The sequence below is a fragment of the Bidens hawaiensis genome, unplaced genomic scaffold (genome assembly GCF_021521415.1).
Source record: "Bidens hawaiensis isolate Kalapana, Puna unplaced genomic scaffold, B.hawaiensis_p1.1 tig00029286_1, whole genome shotgun sequence".
Classification (NCBI taxonomy): domain Eukaryota; kingdom Viridiplantae; phylum Streptophyta; class Magnoliopsida; order Asterales; family Asteraceae; genus Bidens; species Bidens hawaiensis.
In genome coordinates this window covers 87,192-103,195 of record NW_027494825.1, presented here as the reverse complement: position 1 = coordinate 103,195, position 16,004 = coordinate 87,192, and the positions used below count along the sequence as shown (strand labels likewise).

Here is a 16,004-nt window from a genome sequence, read left to right as displayed (position 1 = left end):
GTTTTGTAAACATTTAAATTACAAGGTGCTACTGAAGATGCTATTTTCTTACATCTGTTTCCGTTTTCACTTGCAGGTAAAGCAGCTACTTGGCTTGACACGTAGCCACCTGGCATGTTAGCTTATCAAGTTATCTAGAGTTTAGTGTTTCATAAGATTGCTTGCTTTAGATACTATTAATTAACCCTAATTGATGACTTTGCGGAAATCAATAATACTTATTGCTTAATAATCTAATAATTGTTCTTTGGGATTTCATTTGATTCAGTCAAAGGTCCTTAGGGTTTGTTAGATGAATACGTTTAGAAATCAGTTTCCATAATCATGTTATTTGTCTATTGCTTGATGATTGTTGATGCATGGGATTCTTACCTAGGTAGATTCCTTCTCTGATTGGTTTCGATCTTGTGTTTAGTTGCTTGTTTCTCGTTAACTTGTTTATTTACTTTCTTAGTTTAATCTTAGTTTAAAAATCCCCCTTAAAACATTAATAATAAATAGTCGTGTTGTAAGTCGAGTCTAATTAGTTAATTAACGTAATTTATAGAGTCCTGTGGGTTCGATATTCCGGACTTACTTAGCTTAGTACAATTGACTGGTTCACTTGCCGGTGTTTTGTTTAGTTGAGTTTTAGGTCTTGTTTTTATTACTTGTTTAATTTAGTTAATATTTATTGACTGTTTTTAGCACATCAATGATTGTGATTAATTTAAAAGGAAAAAATAATGAAAATGACATAAAAGTAATAACCTACATTTGTTGACCTTCTATCTTCACATGTAAAGCACATGTCAATTCTCCCATAACTTTTTCATACGACAACTTTTTTTAAAAAATTTCACCAATCTGTGGTATTAACAAGCGTTTTTTATCTTTAATGCGAATATCATATTGTTATATAATAATAAAAAAAATTAGTAGGTTTTATACATTGTGTTATTGGTTGATCATCGTGTTTTTTAATTGAGTTTTCTATGCATTGTGTTATAGGTTTTGGTCATTGTGTTTTTTCAGTTGGTACTCATATTAAAGATAAAAAATTAAAACAAAAATTACGTCATTGTGTCTTTTTGTTCTTCATTGTGTTTTTTTGCACACTAGTTTTTTGTTTGTCATTGTGTTTTTTTGTTCTTCATTGTGTTTTAGTCATTGTATATTACGTTCATTGCCTTTTGTTAAAGATTGACATGTGGATTCAATTAATTTGAGAAAGGAGTATTGCATTCATTGTGTATTGTGTAATATGTATTTTCCAATGTGTTTTACGTTTAAGGTAATTGTGTAATATATAATCACCATTGTGTTTTATGTTTCAAGTTATTGCGTAACATGTATTCATCATTGTGTTATATGTATTTGATAACTTCTTGTTATTTTAACATTATATTTACATATTAAGATTGCACAACGGTGTTATTAATATTAAAAAAAGACACAATGACATACAAAACAACACAATGACGGAAAAAGACACAATGACACGCAGAAAGACACAATAACGTAATTTTTGTTTTAATATTTATATAACAAAGTTATACTCATGTTAAAGATAAAAAAAGCTTGTTCTATGGTGAAACATTTTTAAAAAAAAATTATCATATGAAAGGTTATAGATGTATTAAAATAATTGATGAATTGACATAGCTTGCATGTGTAGAGATAAATATGTGTGATTACTTTTATGCCTTTATCAATTTGGTCCACACTTGACAGATGTTAATTAATTATGACTTTTCATATTTCTCAATTTTGTGAGCCTTTGTAGAATAAGGTTCTGCTTGTTTTTACTAAAAAATCTTGAATGAGCTAATGCCTGCGGGCGCACAAACTTAACCTTCTGAAGACAGTTTGTTTTTTTAAAGACATGAAAACTGCTTTTATGGTCTTAAAAAATAAGCTAATATCAAACTTCTTCAAATCCTACCAACACCCACTATCCAACGCCACCGCCGTTCACCACCACCACCACCCACCGTCCATTACCACCGCCCACTGTCTTCCACCACCACCCACCACCGCCGTCCATCACCACCACCCACCGTCCCCCACCACCACCGTTCACCGCCTACCACTAATCGTCCACCACCACCCACTTCCACAACACCACCACTAATTATTTTAGCAGTCTACAGACGTTAAAAAACAAACAGTCTTCTTCTTGCAGACTATAGAGGTTTTGGTCAACATCTTCTTCTACAGATATCTACAGATGTAATCCGCAGATTACCTACATTTTACATCTTCAAAAACAAGCAACACCTAACTCAACCCTAAAAATAAGGGTTTTTTGGTTCACAAAATGTTTTTAATGGAATTATAATCTATTAAAGGAATTGGAATTTGAAGGAATTGGAAATGACTCTTTTCATGCGTTTGGTTTGCCATTATACAATGGAATCCTTTGACATATCAAATTCCAATACTTTATTGATTGAAAAATACATTCTAATTCTATTATATCGAAAAACAAAACGGATCGGGTGTTCAAATATGGATTTTTTACGGATGTCACATTCATCAAAGTTGCTACCACTGACAAGCATCAAATATGGGAGCCATATCACTATGCACTCGTTTTGCTCCTACCTCATCCAAAAGAGTGCCTTGTTATCGTTTACAGAATAACTAAAAAGTTAACATAGGCCTAATATGTTCGATCATGACACCGTCAAACATGATACATTTGGGTAAAATTGGTCATATTAGATCAAACTTTGTCAGATTTAGCAAAACTTACTCGAAGAATGTACTTGTTATTGCTTAACTAGTCACTTGCCATGCATAGATTCAGTCATTCAACATTAACAAAGTAAAGAGAATCAGACCAACATATTGTTGCTAAAACCTTATTTGGTGCAAGTATAAGTGGTCTTCTTGCGAAAAAGGTGAAACCTTCGTGTGTGATCACTATCTATTAACGCAACTATCATGATCCCACATATTTCTTAAGTTTGTCGCTACAGGGCATTGGAAAATTAACATACATTAATATTTGTATTTGGTTGCATGTTGTATTCCATCAAGTATGATACATTTCATTAGGGTGTTTTATTATGTATCTTTTTTCTTCTGTCATAATAATGTGTTTTATATTATTTACAATATTTTCATTCCTTTCGTCATAATGCAGAGAAGATTTTAATGAATAAAACAAATTGCGAATAATGAATATGGATTACATCCTAATATCTCATATCTCATACTCCCTCTCCAATCTTCTCATTCTCAGAAGATACACATCACTACCATAAGGTCGGCCCTGCATATGGGTGAGCCTACATCATAATCTGTGGTAGTAGCAGGGATTGCTATGTGCAACCCAACATAATACCACCACTTCAGTTAATTGAATCATATTTTGTTTAAATCTTGTCTAAGACCCCTTGAACAAGTTAGCTTGGATCTACCGCTAACAGTTGGCTAAATTATTGGTTGGCTTAAAGAGCAAACGTTTTGAACATTAATTTCTTTACTAACAATACATATATGATCCCATTACTGGAAATAAATCTTATCTTACGCCCGCATCAGTTATGTTAGCATAAACTATGGCCCTAGCTCATAACGTTGTTGTCTGTAATATGATTCTTGGAAACTACTATCTAACTTGTTATTTTTTTCATTCACCGAATGGACAAAAAGAACATGAATCCTCTTCAAACCCGGGGATTCACAAGGACATCAATATCTTGTTGAGTATGAACTAATTTCACGAAACTGTAAAAAGTCCGAATTTTACAAAATGTCGCTTAATATCACAAATCAATTTGGGAATATTAACATTTGATATGGATAGAGAAATATTCAAAGAGCTACAGAAAGGATATCTGAAGTTTGGATGGTGGAATGAGCATTTTGAAGTCATCCCACATCGGTAGGCAAAGAAAAAAGAATTGGAGGAGAGCCTGAATAAAAGATGGAAGATGGAATAGGATTAATCACTTACTTGAATGGAGTCAATAGGCGATCAAGAAGGTAGATGGCCTAGGTTAGTGACCTCCATTGCACATAGGAGGGGTCCTACCCTAAGATCGGTCCAAGTGATTGCGTCTACATTTGTAAAAACAAATTTTTTGGTCCAGTTTTGGTTACATAATTCAATATGTCATTTTAAAGCCATCCCACATTGATAAATACTTAAATAGAAAAAAGGTAAAGGAGGGGAGGCTAAAGAAAGATGAAAAATGGAACCGGGAGACTCACTTATCCAGATAGGGTCAATGGGCTACCAAAAATGTACGTGCCTAGGTTGCACTTAGACCACACGGTGTGGGCTTTAAAGGGGTAGTAAATGGGGCTGTATGGAGGTGGAACACAGCACTGGGGCGGTAAGGGATTGGGACTTTATCCAGACGAAGAGATAAAGCTAAAAGTGATACGTGAAATCTATGTAGTGGAACTGTGCATTTTGAAGTCATCCCACATCGGTAGACAAAGAAAAAAGAATTGGAGTAGAGGCATAATAAAAGATGAAACCTGGATGGGGTCAATAGATGATCAAGAAGGTCCATGACCTAGGTTAGTGACCTCCATTGCACTTAGGAGGGGTGATACCCTAAGCTCGGTCCATGTGATCGAGTCTACATCATAATTTGTGGTAGTGGGTGCTTGTGTTCGCCCAGCCCCTGCACAATGCTAAAGTCTAAAGTTTTAGCTTACCCTCTACAAGTTGCACAACTGCACAAGACTTGAAGAGAACTGCCATTGTTTACTAGAAGTTCACAATCTCTGTGTTGACTCGTTAGTTAAAATTGTTCTTATACTGTTTTTTCAATACAAATATAAACACAAAAATAAAAAATAATCTAATTATTTTGCTGATTTTTGGAAACTCTTATTTAAACTTCTGTTTATTTAGCATATATTTAGTTAAATGATGTTTTATTATGTATGTCTTCATTTTTGAAGCAAACTTTAACTACTATTAGATCCATGGCTAGGTTGTTGACCTCCATTGCACTATGGAGGTGTGCTACCCTAAAGTTGGTGAAAGTGGTCGAGCCTACATCATAATATGTTCTAGCACACAACCCCGTTCATATAGTGAGAGTTCTGATTTTCTATTTTTGTGTTGGGTTAATACAATGTTTTCATGGTGGTTTATAATTTCCATTGTGTTAACTGTTGGTTACTTGAACTAGATTAAAGTTGTGCTATGGGTTGGCTTAGAAATATCAACCGTAACAAGCTTAGATAGGGTATGCTAGAACTTTGATAAAAAGGAAACAATTAGGGGCATTCACAAAAACTTTAGGTTAGTACAACCCTCAATTTGTTATTGTCACGAGTTGACCCGATTTTGAAAATTAGTCAGCTGAAGTAACTAATGGTTATCACTTGATCTTGATCAAAATGGCAGCCCCAAAACAAAGAAATTAATATAACTCAAGTGCACAAGACAATAAAGGATAAAAGCGAAAGTTGTTGCTAGCCTTTTGGAACAAACAAGGTGTTGGGAAACTAAGTTACACAAGAAAACACAATTTGAACTAACTAAAAGAAGTAGAACATGACTTTAAATCTAAAACTAGAACCTAACCAACTCATTAAACTCAAATTCCTACTAACTAGGATTATTTTTTGCATTAAAAATGTACTTTGCTAATCTATGCTAGATCCGCCCATGATTAGAAGATTAACATATATAGCAAGCCTATGTATCCCTTAACCCACAAGCTAGGTAAACCACATAAAAATAAACTAATTAACTAAATTAACTAACTTACTTAAGTAAACAAAATGACCCAAATACCCATCACTTAATCGATCAAGTCTTTAACCCGCCGCATCCATTGACATCAACCGATTAATTCTAGCAGTCACCTGCTATAATTGTCACCTCTATATTTTACGAGTAGAAGATATATACTGATTGACATGGTGAAGACATTATACAAATATGTTTGGGCTGATGATATAAACCCGGTTATGGGTGATCTTCGCACTAAGGATATGGGTCAGACCTGAAACAATTAGTGATCAAATTCAAGCTAACTCAATTCCCGCCTCACCCCTTAGTTGAAGCAAATTTGTAGGCAATAGAGTAGTGGAGCAGTTGTTATCTGTTTTTCGCTAAGTAACAGTAGTATAAGGATTAGTATTAATACCTTAATATCCATCTATTCGATCTCTGGATACTAACATCGGATGCTTGTCATTAGTCATTAATCATTATTAGTGATTCGATCCTGCATAAACATCTTTAAAATCTTCTCAAATAGTCACTTTGGAACAAATATATATGTTTTTATTATTTCTTCTTTTTAATTAAGGCATATGCCTTTTAACATTCTAGATAGTCTGTTTATGTAGTCGGAGTTGAGAGGTGGATGCGCAAGGAAGTTCGCATACTTTCCACAAATGTCTACAAGAGTTAAAAAGAAAGTATCGTTTAATGTGATCCCACATCGGTCGATAAAGAGAAAAGAAAAGGAGTAGAAGCAGCATAAAAGATGAAAGATGGAACAGGATGACTCACTTACCTGGATGGGGTCAATGGGCGATCAAGATGGTCCATGGCCTAGGTTAGTGGCCTCCATTGCACACAGGAGGGGTGCTACCCTAAGATCGGTCCAAGTGATCGAGTCTACATCATAATTTGTGGCAGTGGAGGCTTGCGTTCGCGCAGCCTCTGCACAATATTTTAGTCAATGTTGAGAGTTAGGAACAACCCATAATAAGACTACTTGTTTTATTGAAATTGGCTTCTCATCTTTTTTTTTTCAACTTTGTATGTTAATGATGCTTGCTACAGCATAACTTTGTATGTTAAGTTGTTAACAATACTACCACATCTGGTGAACCGTTAATTGTTAACTATACTATCAAAATTGGTTTGACTATGGACTTTTCCGACATTGATGCTTAATCTCGTTTTCCCTCAATCAAAGGTTATTAGAGCTTTTTTTTAATCTCCTTTTTTACTCAAAGTACCAGCCTCTTACGTTAGTGGTCATCAAAGACAACACATGAAGGGGTTAACCTCGTCTCCACTCTAATCAAAAGTTAGGGGCTCGGACGTTGTTTTAAGCACTTTTTGGTTTCTCTGTTTATTTCTTTTAAGAACAAACTTCTTAACTTACTCGAAATTTTACATAACCTGGACCCGATTCAATTTGGAAAAACATTGGTAACACTATTGTAACACAACAAAAATTACAAAGAAGATTAATACAGACCAATTGAACAGCCTAGATAAATTCCACATTGGCCATGAACAACAGAGATCCTTGGTTCAGAAGTCATGCCCCCACATCTTAAATCACCAACGCATTTTGGGCTTAATGTTAGTGGACGAGAAGAGAGCTCAACACTTACGCTTGCTAAGTTGGAAGTAGTACTATGATGGATGAACTCTTGGGATGTCCTTACTAGGGCAACCATGGGTGACCTCCTGAAAAGTCTCTACCTGGGCAGCTAAAACAAAGCCATGAGTTCTTAGATGGGCCATCTATTGGGAGCAAATATTGAAGGTACGAGAGACGTGATTCTCATAAACAACATCATCCCACCTTACCAATGAGATCAAAGCTGGTAACTCACCAAAATCCAATGGGAAAACACCAACATCCATCGACGCTTTGTCCCCTGAAATCTCCATCACCGTTGCCACTTGAAAAAGTGTATGTGGTGCTGGGGAACAGTTATACTTGAGAAGCGTATGCGATGGTAGACTTCGATGGTGTCGTGCCCTGGCCGAGCTGGTGAAAATACGCCTTAACGAACTAAATAATGTAAACTGTTTTTTTAAACGACGATTAATGTTATAGAAATATAAATACAATTAGCAAAATCATGGTATTAGAATGAGTTTATCACGACAGTGGGCTTATATGTGTTCTGATATCTATCTATCTATATATATATATAATAGATGAAATTTTTAAAAAACTTTTGTGCCCCCAAAAAATAAAAGGTGCCCCGGCTGAGTGTCCACATTGCCCCTCCCCAAGATCTCCCTTTGTGATCAGTCGTGGGGTGATGAAGAGATGAGATGATTAAGTTTATAATAGTATGTGTGGTGGTGCAGTAACAACATTGGAATTAGTGGGCAACATGAGTAGCAATAATAAGGCTAAGGAGTATAAACCACTCACCCTCATTCTCTTCATTCGTCACATCAGCGCCACGACAACTCCCCCCCCCCCCCCATCATTCTCTATCACCATTCAACACCCTTCAACCAAGAAAATATATCACTCTCCCTTATTCTTCACCATTATCCATTTTTTATATTTTTAAAATATATAATATTCAAACATTAATAATTAAATTTAAACTTAAAACATTACACATAACATTATCAAATAAACTTAAACTAAAAAAAATAATTAAAAAAATATCTAGTCTTCATCGTCCGGAAGAGACCATATATGTTCGACTAAGTCTGAACGTAACGCATGTGTATCTTGATTTTCCAAAGCCAATCGATTATATTCTCTTTGTGTTTCGTCAACCGGTTGATATTAGACGTTTCCTTCATCCTCGTTGTACTCGCAAATCGCACGTCACTCGTCTTCAATAATCATTTTATGTAGAATACATATTGCATACATCATCCGTCTAAAATTTTTTTAGCGTCCATGCTCGTGTCGGGTTGGCCACTACGTGCCACTTTCTTTTTATGACACCGAAACATCTTTTCTTGCCGCCTCTTGAGCTCCCTTAATTTTCTTTCGTTTTTCATCTTGTGGGCACATGAAGGATTTCACAAACATGGACCACGGCGGATATATCGCGTCACCAAGAAAATAGCCGTGCTTGTATTCGATTCCTGAAACACAAAAACTTGAATCCGGCATCGTGCATTCTAGTATGTTATTGTAAAACCCTGAGTGATGGAGGACCGTTAAATCATTATTTGTACCGGCAACACCAAAGAAGGCATGCTGAATCCATAAATCTTGTCGGGTGTGCATGATCACCTCGCATGTATTGACCGTGCCAAGCATTTGGACAACTTTCCCATTCCCAATGCATACAATCAATACTTGTAACATCCCAATTTTTCGTTCGGATAATAATAATAATAATAATAAATATGATAGGATAAGTAGGCTTTTAGATGGACTTAATTATGGACCAAAAGGGAAAGATGGGCCTTAGGTCCATGGGCTTAAGGGAGTATAAATACCCCTTAAACCTTAATCCTTTCCATTATTATCAATCTCTACACCATAGCCTACACCTTAGAAAACACACACAACACCGTCTTACAATCCGAACCAAGATCCAAAGGCGAGAACTCGAGCTTGTTGGTGCTAGATCGTCGTGACGAACCAAAGCAACATCAAAGACCAGCTCGTGTTCGTAGTTCGACTCGTTTACGGTACGTTTATATTGAGAACTTGTTCGTTTAGGTTTGGATTAGTCTAGAAATGATAGATCTGTGTTTGTATGGTAAAAACGAATCCAACAAAGCTAAACTTACTGAAAATGGATAAGATTTGATGGGTTAATCGATTGATAAACGAACCCGTAACCCTTATGCCTAAATCGCACCCTTAAAACACGAAAGTTTGGCTGATTTGATGGTTAGGGTTTGTAGGCGCTGGTCAGACGATTCCATTGATACCAAAATCGTGAGATTTGGTTAAGAAACGAATGTTTAATTGCAGATCTAAGATCTGTTGACTAATCTGTGTTCTTGACGATTTTGACTTTGACCCTTGAGTCAAAGTCTGGATAAGAACTATTGGTGATTCGTTATGGGTGATTCTTTAGCTAGTTCGTTATGGGAGCTTAGCGAATCAGAGGGTGATTCTTTAGCTAGTTCGTTATGGGAGCTTAGCGAATCAGAGGGTGATTCTTTAGCTGATTCGCATAAGGAAGCCTAACGAACTAGCTTGATTCTTTATCCGATTCGTTAAGGAAAAGGGTAATGAATTACCCTTGATTCGTTAAAACCATCCGTTAACAGAGATAACGAATTAGAAGGTCCAATTCGCTAAAACCAAAGTAACGAATTAGAAGCTTAATAGAATGACAGAATGGTCCCTGGACTTAGAAAAGAATGATTTAATTACATATTAGCCCTTGGACTTTGATAAATTATGAAAGATACCTTTAAAAGGTTAACGAGTAACGATTAACTAACCAGTAATGATTCAATGAAGTAAAACCGGCTTAGACGCATAAGACTGATTAAGTAGCAATGAGAGTGGCTAGAGTAGTATTTGATATTCAATTATTAAACAGTTAGACGCGCACATCTCGAGAAGGAGTAACCGTTAACAGAAGAAGTAGCTGAGATCAGATGAGTTTCTAGCCCCATTTCCTTGTTATGTTTTCGGGGCTGTGTGCATACTCGATGTGATCAGTTAATACACTTATCCTAAGTGATAAGTGTATGCCCTATGTGATATATGTGTACGGTATGAATGATTGCTTGTCGGTACGTGAACGATCTTCGGATACTACATGTACCGTTAGGTTATAAATAAAGATATGGATATTTTATGAAATGCAGGGATGATTACTTGTCGATACGTGAACGATCTTCGGATATTTCATGTATTGCCAAGGATAGCTATGATTGTCTCCTTATATGGATATTAAGTGATAACTTATATACAGAGTTCCCTATACGGATAATATACAGAGTGTTCCTTTAATGGAAAGCATAGTGTTCCTTTAATGGAAAGCCCCGTGTTCCTTTGATGGGAAACATAGTGTTCCTTTAATGGAAAGCATAATGTTCATTTAATGGAAAGCCCCGTGTTCCTTTGATGGAAAGCATAGTGTTCCTTTAATGGAAAGCATAGTGTTCCTTCTATGGAAGTATATAGGATGTTCTTTCTATGGAGAATATACATATAGAGTGTCCTTCTATGGAGAATATAAATAGTAGGGAAATAGTAATAGTTCTTTTAATAGATATTATGTGACGTCCTCTTATGGATAATTATACAAGGTTAAGATTGTATGTATGTAATTTATGTGTACGTATTGTATGTCGCCTGATTAACTAGAACTCACTCAACGTAGCTGACTTTTAGTATGCACGCAGGTGAATATGATTAAAGAGCTAGCATGAGGTTAGCACATGGCATGGATCGAACGGCTGGCATTTGAAGATGGAAGAAATGATGTTTTAATGTGATGATTTATGTTATGGTTTTAAAGAAAAGATTAAATGTTTTGTAATAAACAGTTACATTTTTATATTCCGCGAAAGTTTTAATAAACTCTGATTTGTAGAACTGTGTTTATGAGTAAGTCCGACGCTAAAGTAGGGCTACCGGTAACAGGGCCTTACAATACTCCCAAGCATATCAGAAAATAATTTTGAACGAAATTTACAAAAACATCCGAATGTAAAACAAAAGGTTTCGGGACTAATGGTCAAAACACAAAGACGAAAATAAATGTTAACACTAATGAGTCTAAAGTTTGGAGCAAGAATATAAGTTAGAGAAAAGGACTTTACTTGTATTCTCTCCTTGTTCCCCTGTTGTTTGTTTCTTAAGCCCTAAACACACACAGCTATGGCGGCATGTAAAAGGCTGATATCAAAGTCTATTTTCACCAGTAGTTTTTCACGATCAAACACAGGATATCAATCCTTTGGACCTCCGTCTTCTCTTATTTCACGTAGAGGCGTTGCTTCTAGGCTTTATGTTGCTGGTTTGTCTCTTTCATCATTTTATTTAGCTTTAACATCATTATCTTACTAATTAACTCTTCTGTAACTTCATCTAAGAGTTTACTTGATTATTACTGGTTAAATATCGAGAATAGTCATGAGTAGATAATAATTAGAGACTCTGCCATTGTGTTTGCAGCATAATGAATTTGGGCCTAACTCATTTTTTTATAACTATTTGATTTTTATAACATTCTGGGTAAAATATTTGAGTTACATATTCATTTAGTCTTATAAATTACTTAAAATAAGAAATAAAAAGTTTACAATAAATATCTATATATATATGGTTCGGTTTTTTGGTTTTTATTACATGCAAGACCAAAACTGAACCTACGGTCCGGCTTTTACTAAGCATAAAAGCAAATCGTTGTTTTGCTTCGGTTTGGTTTTATCGGTTTTGGGTTGGTTTATTCGGTTTGTTTTTGAAGTTATAAATTGGTATATGATATTATATCTGATATGTTAGAAGACTTTTGTGCGTATTTGTTCACTTGCTTATTAGAAGTATTGCAGCATATTCTAGTTGCATTTGACTAAACTCATCAGGAATATTATTCCTCATCGTGTATTTACTTGCAGGATTATCCTTCTATACCACAGAAAAAGCATTACAAGATGCATTTGCTCAATATGGTCAAGTTGTTGAAGGTACGTACCCTAAGTGTATTCTTTCACAACCTTTATTAATCAAACCGGTAGAATAACAGTAAACAATATTTTGCAGCCAATGTTATGATGGATAAAGTTTCAAGCAGATCAAAAGGGTTCGGGTTTATTACTTATGCATCTGCAGATGAAGCTGAGAAAGCTATCACTGAAATGGATGGAAAGGTTCTAATTCTAAATTCTTTATATTTTTTAATTAAATAACTATTACGCGTTTTTCATTTTATAGCTTATATTAACATAATCACTGCCTATTCTGATTTTGAAATGCATACGGTTTCTTGCAGACACTGCACGGTCGCATTATTACTGTTGAACTGGCAAAACCGCGTCGGGCACAATACAATACTGGTATGCCAATAGCTAGAGGACCCCCTGAACCACCTATAGAGAAGCAGTAAGCACTTGTACGTTTATTGGCAGATAGGGTCAATATCACAAGAACTCACAGCATGGATTTACAAGTGCTTTAAGATTACGATACTACCCTTGTTGCTGAGGTGATCTGATCTTATGTGTGTTTGCTACTTGTTGCGACAAACGGGGCTACAATATTAGTTTGCAACATATTATTGATAGCGGAATATGCTTCTTGCTTCTTTGTTTTGATTATTAAACATTCAAAATTTGAATTTAAACGTTTGTGTAATGTGGATATTAGTTTAAGAAACATTAATAGTCGCGAATACATGCATAATATTAGCTGTGAATACATGCATCAGTGCATCATATAAAGTGGGTATTCGATATTGAAGTTAAGCTAACCCAGTTAATTGATGTATCGTGCACATTCAATAACCGAAAAAGCGAAGAACACGGATAAAGGATGACTCGGTTTAAAACTTTTTGACAACTGTCTTTTGGTTCGGTTTTAGTTACAAACTTCCGCATATCTGAATTAACCGAGCCGAACTGGTATACTTCTTTGAAGTAAAGAATTGAACCTGGTATAGTTTCTTCAGAAAGATTTTTTTTTTCCAAAGTCTTAAGTTCATGCAAAAATGTATTTCGGTTTGATGAGTTGTTTATCCAAACATCAAACATTCAAATCAGTATTATATGTCTGTTCATAATCAAAAACTCATGCATCTGTTGCCTCTAAAATGAAATTCGGTGGTCAATGAGTTAATACTTGACTGATAATCCAAAGCCGAAATTGACCCAACTGATAGTTTTCTGACAAGGTGATAACCAAAAGTTTTGATTATGGTTCAGTTATAAACAGTAGGGCTGACAATTTATACACGAGACACGAATACACGACACGTACCTACACGATTTTGACAGGTAACAGGTAATGCCTTAACAGGTTTCGTGTACTAAACAGGTAGACATGAAATTACCTGTTAATTTTCGTGTCTAAACAGGTATAATACCTGTTTACCTTTTAGATACATGTTAGTACCTGTTTATTAAACAGAACTGAACTGAAACGAACTAAACCGTTCACAAACTTACATTGATTTATTGTCATGTGGATAAGTGAATGGAACATTTTCTAGTTTCCACAACTTTCAATTTAATAATACCACAAGAAGCACACAGTAAAGAAGTCCTAGTTTCACAACTGATGGAAGATTATAGTTTTAACAAAATCGATGTTACCAAATATGAACGCACTTTTAGTAATGGATGCATTCCTATTCTGAAAAAAATCATCGAAGGCGAAATATCATACTTGAAGCATTTACTTAACAAATGTCATCCTATTCCCGACAAAGTCTTACACGAAACGTTTAAATATCTGAATTCTTACAAAATGTTTCTCTAATCCAGAAAACGATTTGATTTGGATGTAGAATGGCTTTTCAAATAGAAAATAAACTCTTATTACTAGGTAGGAAAGCAAAGAGCTAAAGCTAAAAAGGACATGTGAAATGTGTTTAGGGGAATGAGCATTTTGAAGTCATCCCACATCGGTAGACAAAGAAAAAAGAAGTAGAGGCTGAATAAAAGATGAAAGATGGAACTGGATTAATCACTTACCTAGATGGTGCCAATGGGCGATCAAGAAGGTCCATGGCCTAGGTTAGTGACATCCATTGCATTTTTGAGGGGTGCTACCCTAAGATCGGTCCAAGTGATCGTGTCTACATCATAATTTGTGGCAGTGGCCTTAAAAAGCTAGTTTAATACCGGTTTTGGTCAATTTAGTTTCAAATATATATTAAGAAAAACTGATAGCACATTCATTCGTTGTTTTGGTCCTTTTGCCCTGTTTTATTGCTCGCCCCTAGTTTCTATTTCCTCAGTTTGGGCTTGATGGAATAATAGTTAGTTAGGGAGTCTGACCTGTTCTTGACAGAATAAGTTATTATTTTGATTATGATATGCAACGGTAAACTCATACCCAATGAACTTAAAGCCGGAGTCAAACATAGGATAAAAAATATATCGAATATCCATTTTTAAGCCGTAACACATAGAGGAAGGGAGGGGGGGGGGGATTTTAAATTAAGAGGCGAGAGAAATTAAGATTTAAGAGCATACAATATTACAATGTGTAACAAGGAAGACCCATGCCCATTTTTAGTGACTTCCATTGCACTTGGGACTTGGGCTGCTACTTTAAGGTCGGTTCAAGTGGTCGTCCCAACATTAAAAATTGTGGTAGTGGAAGCCTCGTTAACTAGCGCAACTCATATATAGCCTGCTGATGTGTTCAACCAACAATATTTTGATGTGTTCATCTGTTGCCATGATCTGAAGAGACAAGTTTTGAGTTTTTAAACCACTTAAAAAGAAATTTACACTCTGCGTAGGTGTGAGATTAAAACCCGACGATTGATTTTTCATTGCTTTTATTTTAAGCATCTCTTGTTCTACTAATCTACAAGAACACAAACCCATAAACTATGATACTTAACTACTGGCCCTCATAGTAGAAAATTCTAACCAATATCTCTTGATCGCTTCGCTCATAAATTTTGGACGGAAGTTGAGAGTAGAGAAGTTCATTTATATTGTTATTGGCATCGGACAAGTGCATACAACCTTGTGGTGCCGACAGTAGACAACCTGGCGTCTTGAAGACTCGACGTATGCTTTTATCTATTTTAGACACGTCATGTTTGAAATTTTAACATTTCATTTTAACATGAATAGAGTGGTGCTTCTTATTTCATCAATGCACATTATAACATTAATAACACAACTGTCTTAGAGAACTCCATGGTCAAATTCTCTTCCTAATTCTATTTACCACCATTGGCCACTATACGCTCATATTCGAATGAAGAGACTAATAAGCATTCTACGACCAACTCAATTTTGCTTTTATCTAGTGCACCATTTATCTTTGTTATGAGTCACATCTGATTTGGATAAAGAAATAGTTCTTCAACTAGAAAATGGTAAACTTAATGAGATTATAAAAGAAAAGAAGTAGGAAAAAAGTTGGTGAAATCTGTCGGGTAAAATGAGCAATTTAAACGATCCCACATCGGTAGATAGATAACATGAAAACATGAGGAGAACGAATAAAAGGTGAAACAGGGAAATGTGCAAATCACTTACCTGGATGGGGTCAATGGGCGATCAAGAAGGTCCATAGCCTAGGTTAGTGACCTCCATTGCACTTTGGAGGAGCGCTACCCTAAGATCGGTCCAAGTGATCGAGTCTACATCATAATTTGTGGCAGTGGGGGCTTGCGTTCGCGCAGCCTCCGCACAATACTTGAGTGTAAACTTT

At 35.5% G+C, this 16,004-nt stretch overlaps 1 protein-coding gene and 4 non-coding genes across 5 annotated transcripts; all 5 read left to right on the top strand.

Moving 5' to 3' along the window:
* Positions 1-4,472: 4,472 nt before the first annotated feature.
* On the top strand, positions 4,473-4,629 carry LOC143578529 (U1 spliceosomal RNA). The gene has a single exon (XR_013143288.1). It is a non-coding gene; the product is annotated as a U1 spliceosomal RNA (small nuclear RNA).
* A 1,845-nt stretch (positions 4,630-6,474) lies between these two features.
* On the top strand, positions 6,475-6,635 carry LOC143578533 (U1 spliceosomal RNA). The gene has a single exon (XR_013143292.1). It is a non-coding gene; the product is annotated as a U1 spliceosomal RNA (small nuclear RNA).
* A 4,844-nt stretch (positions 6,636-11,479) lies between these two features.
* LOC143578521 (small RNA-binding protein 11, chloroplastic-like) lies at positions 11,480-13,325 on the top strand. The gene is made up of 4 exons (XM_077062083.1): positions 11,480-11,625; positions 12,227-12,295; positions 12,372-12,478; positions 12,601-13,325. Exons 1-4 carry the CDS (start codon positions 11,487-11,489, stop codon positions 12,712-12,714), a joined length of 429 nt encoding a protein of 142 aa, XP_076918198.1. The 5' UTR covers positions 11,480-11,486; the 3' UTR covers positions 12,715-13,325.
* A 966-nt stretch (positions 13,326-14,291) lies between these two features.
* On the top strand, positions 14,292-14,451 carry LOC143578530 (U1 spliceosomal RNA). Its single transcript, XR_013143289.1, has one exon. It is a non-coding gene; the product is annotated as a U1 spliceosomal RNA (small nuclear RNA).
* A 1,370-nt stretch (positions 14,452-15,821) lies between these two features.
* Positions 15,822-15,982, top strand: LOC143578532 (U1 spliceosomal RNA). The gene has a single exon (XR_013143291.1). It is a non-coding gene; the product is annotated as a U1 spliceosomal RNA (small nuclear RNA).
* Positions 15,983-16,004: the final 22 nt, after the last annotated feature.

Coding starts and splice junctions, on each gene's coding strand:
- LOC143578521 (XM_077062083.1), top strand. CDS start 11,487: ATGGCGGCATGTAAAAGGCTGATATCAAAGTCTATTTTCACCAGTAGT. Junction 11,626..12,226: donor TTCTAGGCTTTATGTTGCTG/GTTTGTCTCTTT, acceptor ATTTACTTGCAG/GATTATCCTTCTATACCACA. Junction 12,296..12,371: donor ATATGGTCAAGTTGTTGAAG/GTACGTACCCTA, acceptor AATATTTTGCAG/CCAATGTTATGATGGATAAA.